Source organism: Oryctolagus cuniculus, chromosome 2, assembly GCF_964237555.1.
Source record: "Oryctolagus cuniculus chromosome 2, mOryCun1.1, whole genome shotgun sequence".
In the NCBI taxonomy this organism is placed as follows: Eukaryota; Metazoa; Chordata; class Mammalia; order Lagomorpha; family Leporidae; genus Oryctolagus; species Oryctolagus cuniculus.
This window is the reverse complement of record NC_091433.1, coordinates 1,586,739-1,606,896: the sequence shown is the minus strand read 5'-3', so window position 1 is coordinate 1,606,896 and position 20,158 is coordinate 1,586,739. Positions and strand designations below refer to the sequence as shown.

The 20,158-nt window shown below is 55.1% G+C and overlaps 1 protein-coding gene across 14 annotated transcripts in view; it reads right to left on the bottom strand.

Annotated features, from left to right (window-relative positions):
* Nucleotides 1-20,158, bottom strand: part of ADD1 (adducin 1) — an 82,677-nt gene that overhangs the window by 14,266 nt on the left and 48,253 nt on the right. For all 14 annotated transcript variants that reach the window (XM_051836680.2, XM_070067975.1, XM_070067976.1 and 11 more), the window contains 6 exons: nucleotides 18,400-18,551; nucleotides 8,398-8,478; nucleotides 8,083-8,232; nucleotides 3,511-3,654; nucleotides 3,308-3,406; nucleotides 2,491-2,667 (listed from right to left, as the gene is read on the bottom strand). In XM_051836680.2, coding sequence (XP_051692640.1) covers nucleotides 2,491-2,667; nucleotides 3,308-3,406; nucleotides 3,511-3,654; nucleotides 8,083-8,232; nucleotides 8,398-8,478; nucleotides 18,400-18,551 — 803 coding nt within the window. The remainder of the gene's footprint in view (nucleotides 1-2,490; nucleotides 2,668-3,307; nucleotides 3,407-3,510; nucleotides 3,655-8,082; nucleotides 8,233-8,397; nucleotides 8,479-18,399; nucleotides 18,552-20,158) is intronic.

Genomic DNA, 20,158 nt, shown 5'->3' with positions numbered 1-20,158 from the left:
TTTCTTTATGTATGCATGTATGTATGTGTGTATTTTTCAGGATTTCTTTATGTACGCATGTACGCATGTATGTATTTGAAAGTCAGTTACAGAGCGGGAAGGAGAGACAGAAAGAGATCTTCCATCTGCCAGTTCATTGTCCAGGTGACCACCACAGCCAGGGCTGGGTCAGGCCAAAGCCAGGAGCCAGGAGCTTCCTCCAGGTCCCCCACGTGGGTGGCAGGGCCCAAACACTCAGGCCATCTTCCACTGCTTTCCCAGACCATTAGCAGGGAACTGGGTCAGAAGTGGAGCACCTGGGGCATAAACTGGCACCCAAATATGATGGCAGTGTGGCCAGTGGCAGGTTCACCCACCATGCCACAACGCTGGCCCCAGCCAAGCCTTCTGGTGAGAAGCAGCTCTGGACACACTCTGGCTGCCGCCTTCTGAGACTCAAAGCTGAGTGTAGCTGTGCCTGCACTCCTAACCCACAGAACCCGTGGAAAACCAACGTGCTCAGTCTGACTCACTAACAGCACAGGCAGTGTGACAGCTTCGTGCTGCCCCTTCACAGGGAGACAGAAAACAACGTGGAAGGGCCCCAGGCCCCGACACAGAAGAGACCGCGGAGCCCGCTGCTGCCTGCTGAGACCCCCAGCAACCCCCTCGATTCGCGACTTCTCCCCCGACTCTGGGCTGTGCTCCTCACGGGCCCCTGCACGACCCACCACTCCACTGGAGAAGCCTGGTTTTGTCGCCTGACTCCTCTGAGAGACAGGTGAGCGGCCCCCCCGCCCTATTCCCACTTCTGAGCACGACTCAACTATACAAGGGCCGCCTTCAGAAACACAGCTCCCGTGTGTGCGCTCCTCCTGCTCAGAAAGACGGCCTCTGAGCAGTCTCCAGGACTCGGGCTAGACCCAGGGTGCACGGCATTTCATCTCAGCAGGGGATGGACGTTCTCCCCTTTAAATGCTGTCAAACCAAAATTCGAGGTAATAAGCAAACACTGTAGTTAAAACAAGTATTTCTTCCTTATTTGAGAAACTGAAATTATATCTTGAAATTTTTTCGAGATACACTTAGTGTATCTTCTAACGATAAATGCTGAATGAAATCTTTCTCATAGGGTGGGCATCTTCAACTGCTCCTTACTGTGGTCAGTGATTAGCAACCGACAAACGCAGCTCATCAGACCCGAGTCAGAACAAGAACTCTCACCAGCATGCTGCCCAGCTTACTCCTTAGAAACTGCACAGCCCCCAGTACCAACGTGGTCACAACAAGGGCACATGGAGGACACTCGATAACAGACACACTTCCTAGTCAACATTTCACTTACAGCCGTCCTCCCCTATCAAGTCCGAGTTACTGCCTAGTTCTCATTTCCTCCCTTCCTTCCAGAATGTACTGAATGCACACGAAAGGCATGCTGCTGTCCTTGCTTCCACTTGACTTGCCGGTGGAAGACGGCGAGACACCACAGCTGTGACTGAGAGGCTGGGGTGCGCAGGGGTCTCGCTGCCCTCCACCCCACCCTCGACCTGCTGCAGTCACGCCACCCCAGCTGCCACCTGAACCCAGCCGCTGCCTCCACCTTCCCTGCGGCTTTCTCTCCCTCCTGCTCTCCCTGACCTGTCCAGCCTGGGCCCCGTCTGCCTGCATTCTCTTTGTGCCTCGGTCACCACACAGAGCGCAGGGCCAAGGCTGGGTCTGGAATCTGTTTGCTGACTTTCCTCATTAGGTCATGAGAGCAAGAACCGCGTTCCGTCTGACTCTGGAGGAGACACTCAATCAGTGCAACCAACCTGACTGCCGACTCGGACTCAGAGCGACGGCCACCTGCTCCTGCGCTCCTGTCCACCTTCCCCACAGCTGGTCCGTTCCTGACAGCTGCTCCCAGGCAGAAGACCCAGCCCACGCTCTCTGAAGTGCAGTGTCTCACTGAGGACCACCAGACTCACAGACTCCTCCTGCTCCGATTCTGCACCTATGCTACCTGCGGCCTCACCGACAGCCCCGCCGCATGGCAACACTGACCTGACACCTCCCCACGTCCCCACCACTTAGATGGTCTCCCCGAGGGAGGGAGTTCAGCCTCCTGTTAGGTGCCCAGGTCCCCTATCAGAGCACCTGAGTCCAACACCCAGCTCCATCTCCTCTGCCCAGCCTCAGCTTGGGCTATGAGCCCGTGCAGTGCGCAGGAGGAAGGCAGCAGAGTTCTGTGGAACATGGCACTCGGGTTCAAAACAGCTAGAACTTGCGGTTATCGCAAAACCCCAAACACCCAAATGACATGGGGTGCCACTGCTGGGCTCTCTGCTTGTCACCAGCAACCTGCTGTGGAACTCTGCTCCACACAAGGGGTCCACACAGGCCGTCTCTGCATCTTCGTGACTACGACTCGCAGGGGACCCTGGGCCTCCCCGTGAGCTCGGGGCCTGAACGGGGACGGTGACTCGGGGTGCTGTCACAGAGCCTTTTCACCGGCGGCACCACCGTTCTTACCAGGTTGTCAAGCATCCGCATGAGGGCTTCGAATTCCTGCTCACCAATCTGCCACGTGGGAGGGGGTCCCGTGCCTTCCCCTGCCGGAGACCCTGGAGAGCGGGATTTGGCTTTGTACTTCCCGGGATCCAGCAGCACTAAGTTGTCTGGTCCTCCTGCGCTGGCCAGAGTTCGAACCTTTCCCAAAATAAGCAGACAGCATGACCTGAGTACCTCGTGGAGACCAAGAGAACCAGATGGCTGTGAGCAGTCGCAGGGTGCAGGGTCCTCCAGAGACAATCACTGGGGACCGAGTGAAATGTATGGGGCAGGAGAAAAGGCTGATCACAAAGCTGCCTTCAGGTTTCCCTTGGACATGGCAAAGCGCTGGCCCTCACACTTGGCAGGAGAAAGGTCCTGCAGAGCACCTGGGACCTCACTGCCCCAGACATGGAACTCAGTGAGGGCTTGGCTGGAGCAGGCTGGCACAGGGCTCTCATGGCTGTGGGACTGCGCGAGTCTCTACCCCACCACAGCCTGTTCAGGAGGAGCGCTGGGAAGGCCAAAGGAAGTCACCATATAAGGACACACAAAAGGCACCTGCTCCCTAGTCTGGCACACACCAGGACTCCACAAATGTCAGTGAACTAAGCAACTGAAAAATAAAAGTTGGAGGCAAGAAGCTGGACTCTTTTGTCAGTGCCGATCATTGCAATGGTGTTGGTCCCAGTCAGTCTCCAAGCCCTTGAGCTCCTCCTTGGCAGAGACTGCTCAAGGACCCATCCCTGCAAGACAATTATCAAAAACCCACGGAGCCGGGAAACTCCCACGCACTCACCTGGATCTCACAGGCGACCACGAGGTTGTGGATGTAATAGAAGGCCTCCTCGGCGCTCTCGCCCACGGATACGAGCCCGTGATTCCGCAGAATAAGAACCTGGCGGGAAAACGAGGGAGCCCTTTGGAGCCAGGCCAGGCGCCGGACACTCGCCGTTGCTCCTCTGCCCGCTGCCCTGCATGGGCCAGGACCGACCTACTGACCTTGCTTTTAGGTCCCAGATTTTTCTGAATCAAGACTTTTTCCTCCTCATCCACCAGGATGCCGTGGTAGTCGTGATAAGCCACTTCTCCAAGAGACAGCGCCTCCGGGGAGATGGGCAAGAGCCCGCACTTCATTGCAGACACCTGGGGAGCAAGCAGCCGCCGTGAGGGGAGGCACACTCCGCAGAGGAACGGTAGGAGAGGGACATGTTTTAGACGCCTTTTCTTGGAAACACGGAACCTATGAACCCACGACCTTGAGAGACGCCTGCCTGCACCCCCACTCCTCACTGAGAAACTGAAGCTATCTCAAAACCAGGCGAGCCTCAAAAAGCAGCCCCGAGCTGCAGCTGGACGCTCAGTGTGGCCTCTTAGCGCAAGCAGCACGGGCCGGCCCGGCGCCAGGCGCAGCCGCAGCAGCGCTGAACACGAGGGGGCTGCGAGTGTCGTCAGGCCGCTCTGCACTCCCTCCTCTAGGCTGCAGGCAAGATCGAAGCAGGTCAAACCAGATGAAACCAATTCATCACGTTTCAGGGTAATACACTGTATAATGTAAATTCTCCACAATTATTTAAAGTTGAGTCTCTAAGTAGGAAGTGTTCATATAGCCCTGAAGTTGTCTAAAACTCCCCCAAAATACCCCCAGAATGTGTTTTTTTTGTTGTTGTTGTTGTTGTTTTTTTTTTTTTTTTTTTTTTTTTTTTTTTTTTTTTTACAGGCAGAGTGGACAGTGAGAGAGAGAGACAGAGAGAAAGGTCTTCTTTTGCCGTTGGTTCACCCTCCAATGGCCGCTGCGGCCGTCGCACCACACCTATCCAAAGGCAGGAGCCAGGTGCTTCTCCTGTTCTCCCATGGGGTGCAGGGCCCAAGCACTTGGACCATCCTCCACTGCACTCCCTGGCCACAGCAGAGAGCTGGCCTGGAAGAGGGGCAACTGGGACAGAATCCGGCGCCCCGACCAGGACTAGAACCCGGTGTGCCAGCACCGCAGGTGAAGGATTAGCCTAGTGAGCCGCGGTGCCGGCCTAGAATGTGCTAATTTTTAGGGCCTTCTATAGACTGTACCATTATAACCTTAGTCTAACAGGCTCCAAAACTCAAATAATATCTAAAAACACAATTCCACAGAGAAAGTTAATGCCTTAAAAACAATAACACATTTACCTTTCAAAGTATTAGTCTTCATATAAGAGGGAGTTCCCTCCCCCCAGAAAACAGCTGTCTGGGGGCACGTGGTAAGCAGGGTAAGAAAACAGCTGTCTGGGGGCACGTGGTAAGCAGGGTAAGAAAACAGCTGTCTGGGGGCACGTGGTACAGCAGGGTAAGAAAACAGCTGTCTGGGGGCACGTGGTACAGCAGGGTAAGAAAACAGCTGTCTGGGGGCACGTGGTACAGCAGGGTAAGAAAACAGCTGTCTGGGGGCACGTGGTACAGCAGGGTAAGAAAACAGCTGTCTGGGGGCACGTGGTAAGCAGGGTAAGTTGTGCTGGGGACACCACAGCCCACACGGGAGCCAGTCCCAGCTACTCTAGTCCAGTTTCCTACTTAAGTGCCCGGGAGGCAGCACACGATGCTCCCAATACTTGGGCCCCTGCCACCCATGTGGGAGACTAGCAAGGGTTCTGGCCAGTCCTGAGTGGTGCTGACACCGGGGGGAGTGAACGAGTCGCTGACCTATCATGTAGGATCATGATATCCTTTGTAGAAGCACCCATCTAGTAAGGCTCAGATTCTGCGATCAAGAACCCATGTTCAAAGTGAGATAAACAGGAGCCACAGCTGTGATGCAGCTACACGCTTTCCATCCTTGGGACTTAGCCCTTCAGTTCGTGTTTGTTTTTTTTTTCCTTAAGATTTATTTTATTCATTTAAAAGGCAGAGGTATTATAGAGGGAGATCCTCCACCTGCTGGTTCACTCCTCAAAAGGCCACAATGGCCTGGGCCATGATAAGCTGAAACCAGGGGCCTGGAACTACTTCTGGGTCCCCCATCAGACGCAAGGGCCCAAGCACTCCCAGGCACATCAGCACAGAGTTGGATTGGAAATGGACCACGGGGACTCAAACCAGTGCTCACGTGGGGTCCTGGCACTGCAGGCAGCAGCTTAGCCCACTGTGCCACAGCACCGGCCCCTGCTCAGTCTCTCCCTGCCTGTGAGCCAGCATACACCCCCTGTCCCTCAGCTCCTTCCACACAGCCTGTCTCACCCTGAACACCCTTCTCCTCTCTGAGCCCACCGCAGCCCCTCCCTACCTCCTTCCGACTTCTCACAAGGAGGCACTGCCACTGCTGTCACTGTGACTTCCGCACAGCCCTGACGCACTGAAATCTGACCCTAGCCTCGTGCCGGGGGGCCTTCCAACTGCTAATCCACAGTTTCAGACCTATTACAGGAATTTCAAAAATCAGACAGTAAATGGATCCTTCACGAGGAAAAGAAAAAAACCTTGAGAAGAGTTCACCTGCTGGGAGAACTGCTCTGCTTTCAAAGCCAACATCAGGCACGCTGACTGTCACAACGCAAGGGCCACCGAGAGCAGGCCACGTGCCTCCAACCACACGCCCAGATAGGAGCTGCTGGGCACAGCCACTCACCGCGGCCCACGGCAGACGTGCGGTGTGCACGGTGCGAGGGCCACTCACCGCGGCCCACGGCAGACGTGCGGTGTGCACGGTGCGATGGCCACTCACCGCGGCCCACGGCAGACGTGCGGGTGTGCACGGTGCGAGGGCCACTCACCGCGGCCCACGGCAGACGTGCGGTGTGCACGGTGCGATGGCCACTCACCGCGGCCCACGGCAGACGTGCGGTGTGCACGGTGCGATGGCCACTCACCGCGGCCCACGGCAGATGTGCGGGTGTGCACGGTGCGATGGCCACTCACCGCGGACCACGGCAGACGTGCGGTGTGCACGGTGCGAGGGCCACTCACCGCGGCCCACGGCAGACGTGCGGTGTGCACGGTGCGATGGCCACTCACCGCGGCCCACGGCAGACGTGCGGGTGTGCACGGTGCGATGGCCACTCACCGCGGCCCACGGCAGACGTGTGGTGTGCACGGTGCGATGGCCACTCACCGCGGCCCACGGCAGACGTGCGGGTGTGCACGGTGCGATGGCCACTCACCGCGGCCCACGGCAGACGTGCGGGTGTGCACGGTGCGATGGCCACTCACCGCGGCCCACGGCAGACGTGCGGTGTGCACGGTGCGATGGCCACTCACCGCGGCCCACGGCAGACGTGCGGGTGTGCACGGTGCGATGGCCACTCACCGCGGCCCACGGCAGACGTGCGGTGTGCACGGTGCGATGGCCACTCACCGCGGCCCACGGCAGACGTGCGGGTGTGCACGGTGCGATGGCCACTCACCGCGGCCCACGGCAGACGTGCGGTGTGCACGGTGCGAGGGCCACTCACCGCGGCCCACGGCAGACGTGCGGTGTGCACGGTGCGATGGCCACTCACCGCGGCCCACGGCAGACGTGCGGGTGTGCACGGTGCGATGGCCACTCACCGCGGCCCACGGCAGACGTGCGGTGTGCACGGTGCGATGGCCACTCACCGCGGCCCACGGCAGACGTGCGGGTGTGCACGGTGCGATGGCCACTCACCGCGGCCCACGGCAGACGTGCGGTGTGCACGGTGCGAGGGCCACTCACCACGGCCCCACGGATGTGTGGTTGTGCACGGTGCGATGGCCACTCACCGCGGCCCACGGCAGACGTGCGGGTGTGCACGGTGCGATGGCCACTCACCGCGGCCCACGGCAGACGTGCGGGTGTGCACGGTGCGATGGCCACTCACCGCGGCCCACGGCAGACGTGCGGGTGTGCACGGTGCGATGGCCACTCACCGCGGCCCACGGCAGACGTGCGGGTGTGCACGGTGCGATGGCCACTCACCGCGGCCCACGGCAGACGTGCGGTGTGCACGGTGCGATGGCCACTCACCGCGGCCCACGGCAGACGTGCGGTGTGCACGGTGCGATGGCCACTCACCGCGGCCCACGGCAGACGTGCGGGTGTGCACGGTGCGATGGCCACTCACCGCGGCCCACGGCAGACGTGCGGGGTGCACGGTGCGATGGCCACTCACCGCGGCCCACGGCAGACGTGCGGGTGTGCACGGTGCGATGGCCACTCACCGCGGCCCACGGCAGACGTGCGGGGTGCACGGTGCGATGGCCACTCACCGCGGCCCACGGCAGACGTGCGGGTGTGCACGGTGCGATGGCCACTCACCATGGCCCCACGGATGTGTGGATGTGCACGGTGTGATGGACACTCACCGCGGCCCCATGGATGTGTGGATGTGCACGGTGCGATGGCCACTCACCACGGCCCCACGGATGTGTGGATGTGCACGGTGCGATGGCCACTCACCATGGCCTCACGGATGTGTGGATGTGCACGGTGCGATGGCCACTCACCGCGGCCCCACGGATGTGTGGATGTGCACAGTGCGATGGCCACTCACCATGGCCCCACAGATACGTGGATGTGCACGGTGCAATGGCCACTCACCATGGCCCCACAGATATGTGGTTGTGCACGGTGTGATGGACACTCACCGCGGCCCCTGCGGGCGTGTGGATGTGCACGATGCACCTCACGTCTGGCCGCGCCGCGTAAATTGCAGAGTGCAAGGTGAAGCCGGCCTGATTCACGCCTAGGTTGGTACTTCCACGGTCCACTACATCTCCTTGGAGATTCACCTTAACCTGAAAATAAGGACAGTGACGTAAAATGCCAGGAAGACTCACATTACCCCAAGAGCAACTACTCACACCCAGTTTAAAGTGCTCACAACTCTTCAAACACAGACCCAGAGGTGTTCAGTATCAAGCAGGATCTTACACACGGATGCCAAGGACAAGGACGCTCACCAAGCTGGACGCAGTCACCTCGCTGTAGAGAAGTCCGAAAGGCACGATGAGGAAGTGCTCCTGCTCGGCGCTCACTCTCGTCTGTGGGGACAGGGACCGAGTCAGCCACCGCTCCGAACGCCACCTGCCCGCCTCGCTTTCAGGCCACAGAGCCAGGAGATCAGGGTGCTCCCCAGGACACACTGCAGCCACTCCATTTATCAAACCCTAGAAAGTGTCCCTTAGACACCCCATGGCAACTGACGTATGCAGAAAGCAGCAGTCCTACAGCAGCCCAGTGAGACATCAACAGACCGAGCCTGCCGACTCCACCAGCCCAGCCCGCAAGTCAGGCACGAAGACCGAGACTGGCACTGTGAAAGCCAGAGTAGACGTCCTCTAATCCTCACACCCAGAGGACGACGGCGGTCACAAACCCACCCACGACAGCAGCCTCTGCCCTGCTCCCGATGGGCTGTGTCAGTTTGTCTGCAGCTCGTGCTCACGCCCCCAGCCTGTGTGCCTGGTGAGTGGACAGTGAGAGAGAGAGAGAGACAGAAAGGTCTTCCTTTGCCGTTGGTTCACCCTCCAATGGCCGCCGCGGCTGGCGTGCTGCAGCCGGCGCACCGCGCTGTTCCGATGGCAGGAGCCAGGTACTTATCCTGGTCTCCTGTGGGGTGCAGGGCCCAAGTACTTGGGCCATCCTCCACTGCACTCCCTGGCCACAGCAGAGAGCTGGCCTGGAAGAGGGGCAACCGGGACAGAATCCGGCGCCCCGACCGGGACTAGAACCCGGTATGCCGGCGCCGCAAGGCGGAGCATTAACCTAGTGAGCCGCGGCGCCGGCCACTTTTGGTTTTTTTAATAAAAAGATTCACTTATTTATTTGAAAGGCAGAGTTCCAGAGAGCCAGGGACAGGGGCAGAGGGAAAGAAAGGGATAGAAAGAAAGAGACAGAGAGGGAGGGAAGGAGATAGAGAGGGAGGGAGGGAGAGAGAGAGAGGTCTTCCATCTGCTGGTTCACTCCCCAGGTGGCCACAACGGCCAGAACTGGGCCGATCTGAAGCCGGGAGCTTCTTCTGGATCTCCCACGTGGTTGGAGGGGCCCAAGCACGTGGGCCATCTTCCACTGCTTTCCCAGGCCATAGCAGAGAGCTGCATCGGAAGAGGAGCAGCTGGGACTTGAATCGACGCCCATATGGGCTTCTGGCACCACTATGCCACATGGCAGGCCCATCTCTCCACACTTTTGAATAACAAAGGGAGTGTGGTCGGTGGATTGCGGTGAAGCTGCCGCCTGTGATTCCAGCATTCCACATGGGTGCTGGCTCGTGTCCTAGCTGCTGCACTTGATTCAGCTCCTTGCTAATGGCCTAAGAAGAGCAGAAGACGGCCCAAGTGCCTGAGCCCCTACTATTCATATGGGAGACCTGGAAGAAGCTCCCGGCTCCTGGCTTTGGCCTGGCCCCGCCCTGGCCATTGCAGCCACCTGGGGAGTGAACCAGCGGATGAAAGACCTCTCTCTAACTCTGACTTTCAAATAAATAAATAAATCTGAAAAAAAGGGGGAGGGCAGACATTTAGCCCAGTGTTTAACACACCTGTACTCCATACTGGCATGCCTGAGTTCAGTTTCTGGTCTGGCTGCCAAATCCAACTTCCTGTCAACACAGATCCTGGGAAGCAGCAGGTGATGGATTAAGGACTTGGGTCCCTGCCACCTATATGGCAGACATGGGTGCAGTCCCAAGCTCCTGGCTTCTGCCTCGCCCAGTCCTGGCCATTATGGCCATATGGGAAGTGAACCAGTGGATGGAAGACCTCTCTCTCTCTTCCTCTCTGCCTTCACCCCACCCCATTTCTGTAACTCTGCCTTTCAAATAAATAATTAAAAAAAAAAAAAAAACACACACACACACACAAAACTTGTTATCACCAAAATAAATTTCTAAAAAAACTGGCCCTAGCTGTAGCCAACAGAAGTTGATTCCCAGAATGACTTAAAGACAATAACTATCAATAAGATAAGGACAAACCAGTGTAAGATGCACAAAGACAAAAAAATAAAGTCACAGAAGGGAATGTCTGTGAAAAACTGGAAAAGATGCTCAGCTCCTTGGTAGCCAGCAAACTATAAATCCACAACAAATCACTGTCTCAGACACCAGGTTTGATCTTTGTAGACGGCTACAGAAGCGCAGGATTGTCGTGCACTACTGGTGGACATTTTGGAAGATAACTGTGTCCGCTCCTGGGTGAGAAACTCGAACGTGGACACCAGGAGGTAGGTACGAGAATGTTCACAGCACCTTAGTTCTTAAATTTTTTTATTATTTATTTATTCAAGAGATAATTCCATCTACTGGTAGACTCCCCAAACGCCCACAACAGCCAGAGGGCTGCAGCCAGGAGCTGGGAATCCCCTCCAGATCTCCCGAGTGGGTGGCAGGGGTCCAACTACTCGGGCATCACAGGGAGCCGGAATGGAAGTGGAGCAGCTTGTGGGGAGCAATCCGGACTGGACTAAGTTACTGGAATTAAGACTTATTCTATGCACCTGCTCTCCCACAATATGGCGCTGGGAGAGGAGGAAACAGCTTCTACACAGCTGCCTCCAGTTCAACCAATAAACTGTAGGACCTGCTCCTGATTGGAGGAGAGCAGCGTGCTCGGCGTGTGGGCAGCCGAGTTAGGATTGGCAGAGGAGGACTATAAAGGAGGAGAGAGACGGCATGCACCAGGAACATCTAAGGGGAACATCTAAGGGGAACACCTGTGCAGCCCCCGAGAGAGCCGGCCGGCGGTGTGCCGCTCCCCTGCAGAAGTGGGGAATGTGGCCAGGGGGAACTGCCCTTCCACGGAGGTGGAAGGGATAGTAGCCAACCCAGGAAGAACCAGCAGCAAACCCGGGGAGGGCCGAGCAGACGAAAGAACAGCGCAGGGTCCTGTGTTGCTCCTCCACGAAGAGGGGGAGCGACATAATGGTGCCGTGACTCGGATAGGAAACCTAGGATGGATATGAAACTTAGGAGGGAAGAAACGGGAAGAAGTGGAAAATATCGGAGAGAGAGACTAGCAAACAGCCTAGGGAAAAGCCGGATGAAAAAGGTGCCGGAAGAAGCTATTGAAAGCCTAGGCATAGACTCAGATACGGACTACGGGGGGAAGCTGGGAGAAATCTCTAAGGTCGAAAGCGAAAGTGAAAGCTAGAACAAACAGACTCGGATGCGGACTGTGGGGAGAGGCCAGGAGAAATGAGGGAGGAGTATTGTTGGAAGAAAGCTTGGGGAAACAAACCGGGTAGAGAAAAATGTTAGGGAAATTGAAGCCGCGGGGGGCAGGCCGAGGCGGAGACGAAAGCCACTTTGGGATTCTCAAGTTAGCCTGGGAATAAGGGGCGAAAAGTTGAATTCGCCAGGTTAGCCCGGGGAACTTAGATTGAATGCTAGTGGCGGAGACGTAAGCTACGCTGTGTGACTCGTGGAGGCTGCCGTGCGCAGAGAGAGCATGCGGGGCACAAGTAGATAGGGAACGCTGGGCTAGTGCGAGACCGCGGAGTGTGCACACAAAGCCGAGCCGCGCAGATGAGAGAGGCGCGGGCTGAAGCGGCTCAGCCGGGAAGCCGCCGAGAAGCAGCCTCGGGGCGGGCGCCGGGAAGCCGCAGGGATAAGAGAAACAGAAGTTTAGAAGTAAAATGAGAGAAATAGGAATGCTGGTAGATAGAAGTAAAACAGGAGAAATAGGAATGCCCGGAGATAGAGAAATAGAGAAATAGAAAGGCCTCCCCTCAACATGGCAATGAGAGAGCTTGGATTCGGTCTGCCTAATTAGGAAGGCGGTGAGCACCTGCGGGCGGCTAGCAGCTTATGCGCCGCAGGTCACCGAAGACAGGCACGAATTAACATCAATAAGGCCTCCCCACAATACTGCAATGAGAAGGCTTGGATTCGGTCTGCCTGATTAGGGAGGCGATGAGCACCTGCAGGCGGCTAGCAGCTTATGCGCCGCAGGTCACCGAAGACATGCACGAATTAACATCAATAGTCTCCCCACAATACTGCAATGAGAAGGCTTGGATTCGGTCTGCCTGATTAGTGAGGCGATGAGCACCTGCGGGCGGCTAGCAGCTTATGCGCCGCAGGTCACCGAAGACAGGCACATTATCAACACCAATAAGTCACCCCACAACATGGCAATGAGAGAGCTTGGATTCGGTCTGCCTGATTAGGGCGATAAGCACCAGCAGGCAGCTCGACCAGAGTATGAGCTGCAGGTCACCGAAGATAGGCACGAATCAACACCAATAGGCCTCCCCACAATATGGCAATGAGAAGACTTGGATTCGGTCTGCTTGATTAGTAAGGCGGTAAGCACCAGCAGGCGGCTCGACCAGAGTATGAGCCGCAGGTCACCGAAGACAGGCACGCATCAGCGCCTAAAAACCTCCTCACAACATGGCGAAGAGAGGACCCGGATTCGGTTTGCCTGATTGATAGGACTTGTAAGAACCTGTGGCAACTCTAGCAAGTAGAGCAGAGTGTGTGCCGCGGGACACCGAAGACAGGCGCGTATCAACGCCAAAAATAAAAAGGGGGATCTGTGGGGAGCAATCCGGACTGGACTAAGTTGCTGGAATTAAGACTTATTCTATGCATCTGCTCTCCCACAATATGGCGCTGGGAGAGAAGAAAACAGCTTCTACACAGCTGCCTCCAGTTCAGCCAATAAACTGTAGGACTTGCTCCTGATTGGAGGAGAGCAGCGTGCTCGGCGTGTGGGCAGCCGAGTTAGGATTGGCAGAGGAGGACTATAAAGGAGGAGAGAGACGGCATGCACCAGGAACATCTAAGGGGAACATCTAAGGGGAACACCTGTGCAGCCCCCGAGAGAGCCGGCCGGCGGTGTGCCGCTCCCCTGCGGAAGTGGGGAATGTGGCCAGGGGGAACCGCCCTTCCACGGAGGTGGAAGGGACAGTAGCCAACCCGGGAAGAACCAGCAGCAAACCCGGGGAGGGCCGAGCAGACGAAAGAACAGCGCAGGGTCCTGTGTTGCTCCTCCATGAAGAGGGGGAGCGACAGCAGCTGGCACTCAAACCGGCACCTGTATGCCATGCTGGAGCTGCTCCCCACTGCGCCGGCCCCTAGATTGTGGTTTTTCACCTAATTCTAGTTACAGGTTCTTTCAGATGAGAAATTTGTTCACTTTAAATGTTATCAAATTTATTACTCTTTTCTTTTATGAGAAGTGCTTTCTATCTCTTAAGATACTTTCCTTAGATCACAGGTAAAACATTAATGATTTTTACCTATACTGGCCCTAAAATTTTACTTATTTGAGAAGCAAAGAAAGGGAGAAACAGAAAAAGAAAGAAAGAGACAGAGAGCTTCCACCTGCTGTTTCACTCCCCAAAAGCCTGCAATGACTGGGGCCAGAGCCAGAAGCCCAACACCAGAATTCAACCCAGGTCTCCTCTGGGTGGCAGAAACCCAACACGTGAGCTTCACTGCTGCCTCCCGGGGCTGTCGGGAGTCAGGAGCCTGAGCCACGAACCAAATGCTAGCCTCCGGTGTGGGACGTGGCCTATCAACCACCAGGCTAGAGGCTCACTTTTTTTTTTTTTTTTTTAAGGGAGGTGTGGTCCCTGAAGTTTCAAATTTAATCTTCACTCACTGCAAGTACTGTGTGAGTATGCAGAAGGCAGGACCCCAACATAATTCTCCAACCATGATTCTTCAGCACGCATCACTCCTGCTCCTCCGTCCCCGTGCTGACCTGCGAGGCCACTCCTGTATTTCTCAACACGTGGAGATCTGCTTCCAGTCTTTCCATCCTGCCCCCCCCCCCCCATCTGCTGGTCTCTTCCTGGCCCAGAGCACAGGGCACTGCTCGCCACCACTTCATCCTGGGCTGGACGAGGCCGGAGAGCCTCCTTGCCAGGCCTCTGCGACTCGCGAGCGCCTGAGCTCTTCCCGGCCCTTCTGCGCACTCCTCAGAAGCACGCTGCCCTGCCCTGCCGCACGTCAGACACAGCACCCACCCACCCTGGGCGGCTCTCCTGCCTCCATCTACACGTACCATGGTTCACACACTGTCAACAGGGTGGATTTCGAATGTTCTCATTTCTGTGTTTAAATTTTAACATGGTTTTATCATTATTTTTCATAGTATAAAACATGCCCTCAAATTATTGAATAATTCTGTCATTTCCTATCTAATGTTGGATATTTAGTCTTAATTTTTTTCATTATTAAAAATAATGCTATAATTAACATTTTTCATAACATTTTCTGCTTTGACTTATTTCTTTAAGATGGATTTGCAACCATGAGCTTAACAAATCAACATATTTTAATGGAAAAAGCTTAAGATACGCAATCCCCTGAGTCTGGGGGGAAATGAACGCAGGAAAGCGCACAAAGAGCAACACTCCTGGGCAGGGTCTCCCCGTCCGCCCACGCGGCTGCGCCCCTCCGTGTGGGGGGATGAGGCTTTGCCACGGCAGATCTCACTCCCTGAAAACCACACACTCCAGCCGCCTTTTCGATGCCTGCATCCCATATGGGTGCCGGTTCAAGTCCCGGCTGCTCCACCTCCAATCCCGCTCCCTGCTGATGTGCCCGGGAAAGCAGCAGAGGATGGCCCAAGTGCTTGACCCCTGCCACCCACATGGGAGACCAGATGAAGCTTTAGCCTGGACCAACCCTGGCCATTGTGGCCACCTGGATGGAAGATTCTCTCTCTCTCTCTAAGTCTGCCTTTCAAATAAATAAAATCTTAAATTAAAAAAAAAAAAAGACCCTGTCTCCAGCACAGGGCACCAAGCACGTGCCAAGTCCTCTAGGTGTCAAACCTGGACAGCATTCCACAGACACCAGGATAAAGGTGAAGCCCATGGCTCAGGGCCACCAGCTCCTGGTAGCACCCTATCCTGGTGCCCTTTCCCAAGTCCTAAAACAAACATCTAATTCAGATCATCTCTAATCCTCTTACACCTGTTAGTGCTTTTAAATCCCTTTCTCAGAAAATCCCTATTACCCTCTTTCAAAGAGGACAGGATGACCTGTTAGCACTTTTTTGTTACACTGATAGATATTTCTGTTAAGCATTGATAACAACTAGATTGCAAAACAAAAAAGGATGTCATAAATAGTGAGAGAAAAAAGGAAAGGCCGGCGCCGTGGCTCACTAGGCTAATCTTCCGCCTGCGGCGCCAGCACCCCAGGTTCTAGTCCCGGTCGGGGCGCCGGATTCTGTCCCGGTTGCCCCTCTTCCAGGCCAGCTCTCTGCTGTGGCCCGGGAGTGCAGTGGAGGATGGCCCAAGTACTTGGGCCCTGCACCCCATGGGAGACCAGGAGAAGCACCTGGCTCCTGCCTTCGGATCAGCGCAGCGCCGGCTGTAGCGGCCATTTGGGGGGTGACCCAATGGAAGGAAGACCTTTCTCTCTGTCTCTCTCACTGTCTAACTTTGCCTGTCAAAAAAAAAAAAAAAAAAAAAAAAGAAAAGAAAGAAAAATGGAAAAACAGAATCTTTCCTCAAGACTCTAGCTCTGCGTCACAAGACACAGAAATATTTCTGATAATCTGGGTTCTTTTTGCTCAGAATTAGGCCCCAAGGAGATCACTTAGAGAAGTGTGAGCACTGAACATTCTAATTCTGCCAATTCCTGAACAATTTCAGGAGGAAAGAACAATGAAGCAATTCGACCACGTACACAGCATTCCGGGCAGGACGGGAGGCCGCTGCTCGAGTCGGGGACCACGTTCCCCACTGGACTGCAAACGTGCAGGCTCAGGCTACCACGGGCCCCAGGGCTCCACTAGAGCACTGCGTCCGGTGCAATGGCAGCAGGCCCCTGGAGGCAGCACCTAAGGGCCACGAATCAGAAGGCCCCAGGGCGCTCTTATTCATGACTGCTCAGCTGCAGACCACATTCCACCCTTCACCCGACAGGAAGTTATGGTGCCCCTGCTGGTCCTGCAGCCACAGCAGAGACCACGACTCCTCCATGGAGCTGCCCTCCTGCGGGCGGAGACACTGACGAGCAAGGACAGAACGCATGGATGCACAGGGGTCAAGGCAGGACACGAGCTGCAGCCCACTCGGGCGACACGGCCAGCTCACACTACGAAGTGCTGACTGGGCAGTGGCTGAGGTGCCGCGGGGAAAGCCGCCCCTTGGGGCAGCCACGTCCCGTTCCAGAGTGCTGATTCACGTCACGCTAATCTTGCTTCCCACGCAGTTTCTTGCTAGTATGCCTGGAAGCAGGGGATGACGGCTGAGTGCTTGGGTACCACCACCCATGTGGGAGAGCCAGACAGAATTCCAGGCTCCCGGCTTCAGCCTGACCCAGCCCTGGCTGTTGTGGCATTGGGGGAGTGAACCAGCAGATGGAAGGTGTCTCTCTCCTGTTACTCCGTCAAATACATGAAAATAAACAATAAATTAAAATCTTCAATGTGCAGAACCTTCACCTTAATAAAAAGTTCACTTTAGCAGTGACAAGGAGACCAGATAAAGGAAAGCCAACTCATTATCTGCGCCAGAAATTAGGACCAAGCGGCTGAAGCTCTGGGCACTGGTCCTAAGAGTGACCTCCATACCCCCCATCACACTCCTTTGAGTCCACAATGGAGTCTGATTGAGCCCATATGTGGAAAAACCTACCCGAGTGTGAAAGAATATGCAGGGAAGGTTTCAATAATCAAACATCTTTTAATACGGGGTGCTACAAGAAAAAGTAGTACTGGCAAGACTATGTTATTTTTTTAAATGATTTTTATTTATTTATTTGAAAGGCAGAGTCAGGGAGAGGTCTTCCATCCACTGGTTTACTCCCCAAGCGCCTGCAACAGCCACAGCTAGGCCAGGCAGAAGCCAGGAGCTAGGAACTCCATCTTCGTTCCTACATGGGTGGCAGGGACCTACGTACTTGGGCCGTCATCTGCTGCCACCCGGCAGCATTAGCAAAAAGCTGGAGGAAGTACGGAGTAGTCGGGAGTCAAACCAGGCACTCCGATATGGGATGCAGGCAGCCCAGGAGGCAGCTTAACCTTAGACACCTGTGTAAGGTTCACACGTTACAGTAATAGGCACTACATTAATCATTTAAAATATCTAATAGAAGAAACTGAAGATTGGAGCAAGTTAACAGCAAAGGCAGGAAGCACTTCAAAGAAAGACGCTTTCTCTACAGAAGACTCAGGGAAGAGAAAGGAAACTCGCCAATGGGTCAGCTCCGAGAAGGCGGCAAGTGGGACTCCATGACCAGAAGGCAAAGTCCGGCTGGAGAGAGAAGCAGGACCCCGGTCAGCAGCGTACAGAATGGACACAGAGGTGTCAGGAAGGCGCCCGTGTTGTTCTGTGATGTAATAAGGTCAAGGGTTTTGGAGACAGGGAAGAAAGGTTATGCGTGTGTGAGACACACCGGCTGGGCTTGCTGGGTGGTGGTGTGGCCCCCGAGACAGGGGGAGTGACCTGGGCAGAGAGCCTGCAGCAGGACCTGGCTGTCAGAGGAGCAGGCACCAGCACAAGCCTGGCAGACTGTGACGGAAACGACAGGCCACGAGATGCAGGCCAGACAAGCCAGGGAAGGGGCGGGGGCTGATGGACTGGGATGCGGAAGGGACTGCCCCGGGGGGGATGGGTGTCAGTCCCTGACAGAACACAATGCTGAGTACAGAGGAAGTGGACAGCCAGCAGTATTTGTCAGTAACAAACTGAAGAAAAGAGAGGCCCTGATAATGCTGAAAAGTGGTTAAAACTGGAGTGACCAAAGAAACTGCGAGAGACAGAAAGCTCCAGTCAGAGTTGCAAAGAAAATACCTTCATCCTTAGGCTGAGAGCATAAAAAGGACTCGAGGAACGGCCTGTAATTAGCAAACACTCATTTAACAGGGCAGTGTTCCTGCTCTCCTGACTTCACCCCAAGCCACCGGGTCAGAGGTGGGAAGGGGAGCTCAGCGCCCCTCACTCTGAGGCGCAGGAGGTGCTGCTGTGGCTCCCCACCCTCCCGGCGGACTCACTGTGATGTGGTTGTAGATGAGCTGAGACCACCCGAAGAGGTCGGCCAGCCTGTAGAAGGCGGCCAGTTTGCACCGCAGCAGCTTCTCCCCTTTGTCGTAGGCGATCGAATCGGACCCTCTGAGGTCATTCACAGGGGTCACCATGCCAAGACCTGCAACAGAAACAAAGCTTACTAGTAACACTCCTTATGATTCAATTTGGTTACTTCTTTTCTTTCTTTTTTAAAGACTTATTTATCTTCCCCAAAGGAAGAAATACAGAGAGAGAGGGAGAGACAGGGAGATCTATCCACTGGTTCACTCCCCAGATGGCTGCAACAGCCAGGGCTGAGCCTGGCAGAAGCCAAGAGCCAGGAACTTCATTGGGGTCTTTTATGTGGGTGGCAGGGCCAAACACCTGGGCCATCCTCCGCTGCTTTCCCAGGCCATTAGCAGGGAACTGGATTGGAAGTGGAGAAGCTGAGACAAGAACCAGCACCCATATGGGATGCCAGGTCACAGACAGCAACTTCACCCACTATGCTACTATGCCACAATGCCAGCCCCTCTCTCATTTCTTGTTGATAAATCTGGCTAGAAGTTTTATCTTATTTTTAAAATGCATTTTACTTTAAAAATTTATTTATTTATTTGACAGGTAGAGTTTACAGACTGTGAGAAAGACAGAGAGAAAGGTCTTCCTTCCATTGGTTCACCCCCCAAATGGCTACAACAGCCAGTACTGCACTGATCCAAAGCCAGGAGCCAGGTGCTTCACCTGGTCTCCCATGCGGGTGCAGGGGCCCAAGCACTTGGGCCATCCTCCACTGCTATCCCAGGCCACAACAAAGAGCTGGACTGGAAGAGGAGCAACCGGGACTAGAACCCGGCACCCATATGGGATGCCAGCACCGCAGGAGGAGAATTAACCTAGTGCGCCACAGCGCCAGCCCCTTAAAATTTTATTTTTAATTTCGTTTTCTCAAAGAACCAACTTTGGTTTTCATCAAAAAACCTTTAAAGATCTTTTCCTCTGAGGCTGGTGCTGTGGTACAGTGGGCTAAGCCTCCGCCTGTAGCACCGGCTTCCCATATCAGCACTGGTTCTAGGCCCGGCTGCTCCACTCTCAATCCAGCCCTCTGCTGTGGCCTGGGAAAGCAGTACAAGATGGTCCAAGTGCCTGGGCCCTGCACCCACGTGGGAGACCAGGAAGAAGTTTCTGGCTCCTATTTTTTTTTTTTTTTTTTTTTTTTTTTGACAGGCAGAGTTAGACAGTGAGAGAGACACAGAGAGAAAGGTCTTCCTTCCGCTGGTTCACCTCCCAAATGGCTGCTACGGCCGGTGCACTGTGCCGATCCGCAGCCAGGAGCCAGGTGCCTCCTCCTGGTCTCCCATGCGGGTGCAGGGCCCAAGCACTTGGGCCATCCTCCACTGCCTTCCTGGGCCACACCAGAGAGCTGGACAGGAAGAGGAGCAACCGGGACAGACCCCAGCGCCCCAACCGGGACTAGAACCCAGGGTACTGGCACTGCAGGTGGAGGATTAGCCTAGTGAGCCGCGGCACTGGCCCCCTGGCTCCTACCTTGAGATTGGCCCAGCTTTAGAGGTTGCGGCCATTTGAGGAGTGAACCAGCGGATGGAAGACCTTTCTCTCTGTCTCTCCCTCTCTCTGTAGCTCTACTTCTCAAATAATAAAATCTTAAAAAAAAAAAAAAAAAAAGAAATTTTCTTTTTTTAGTGTATACGCTTATTTTTATTTTTTAAAGATTTATTTATTTAT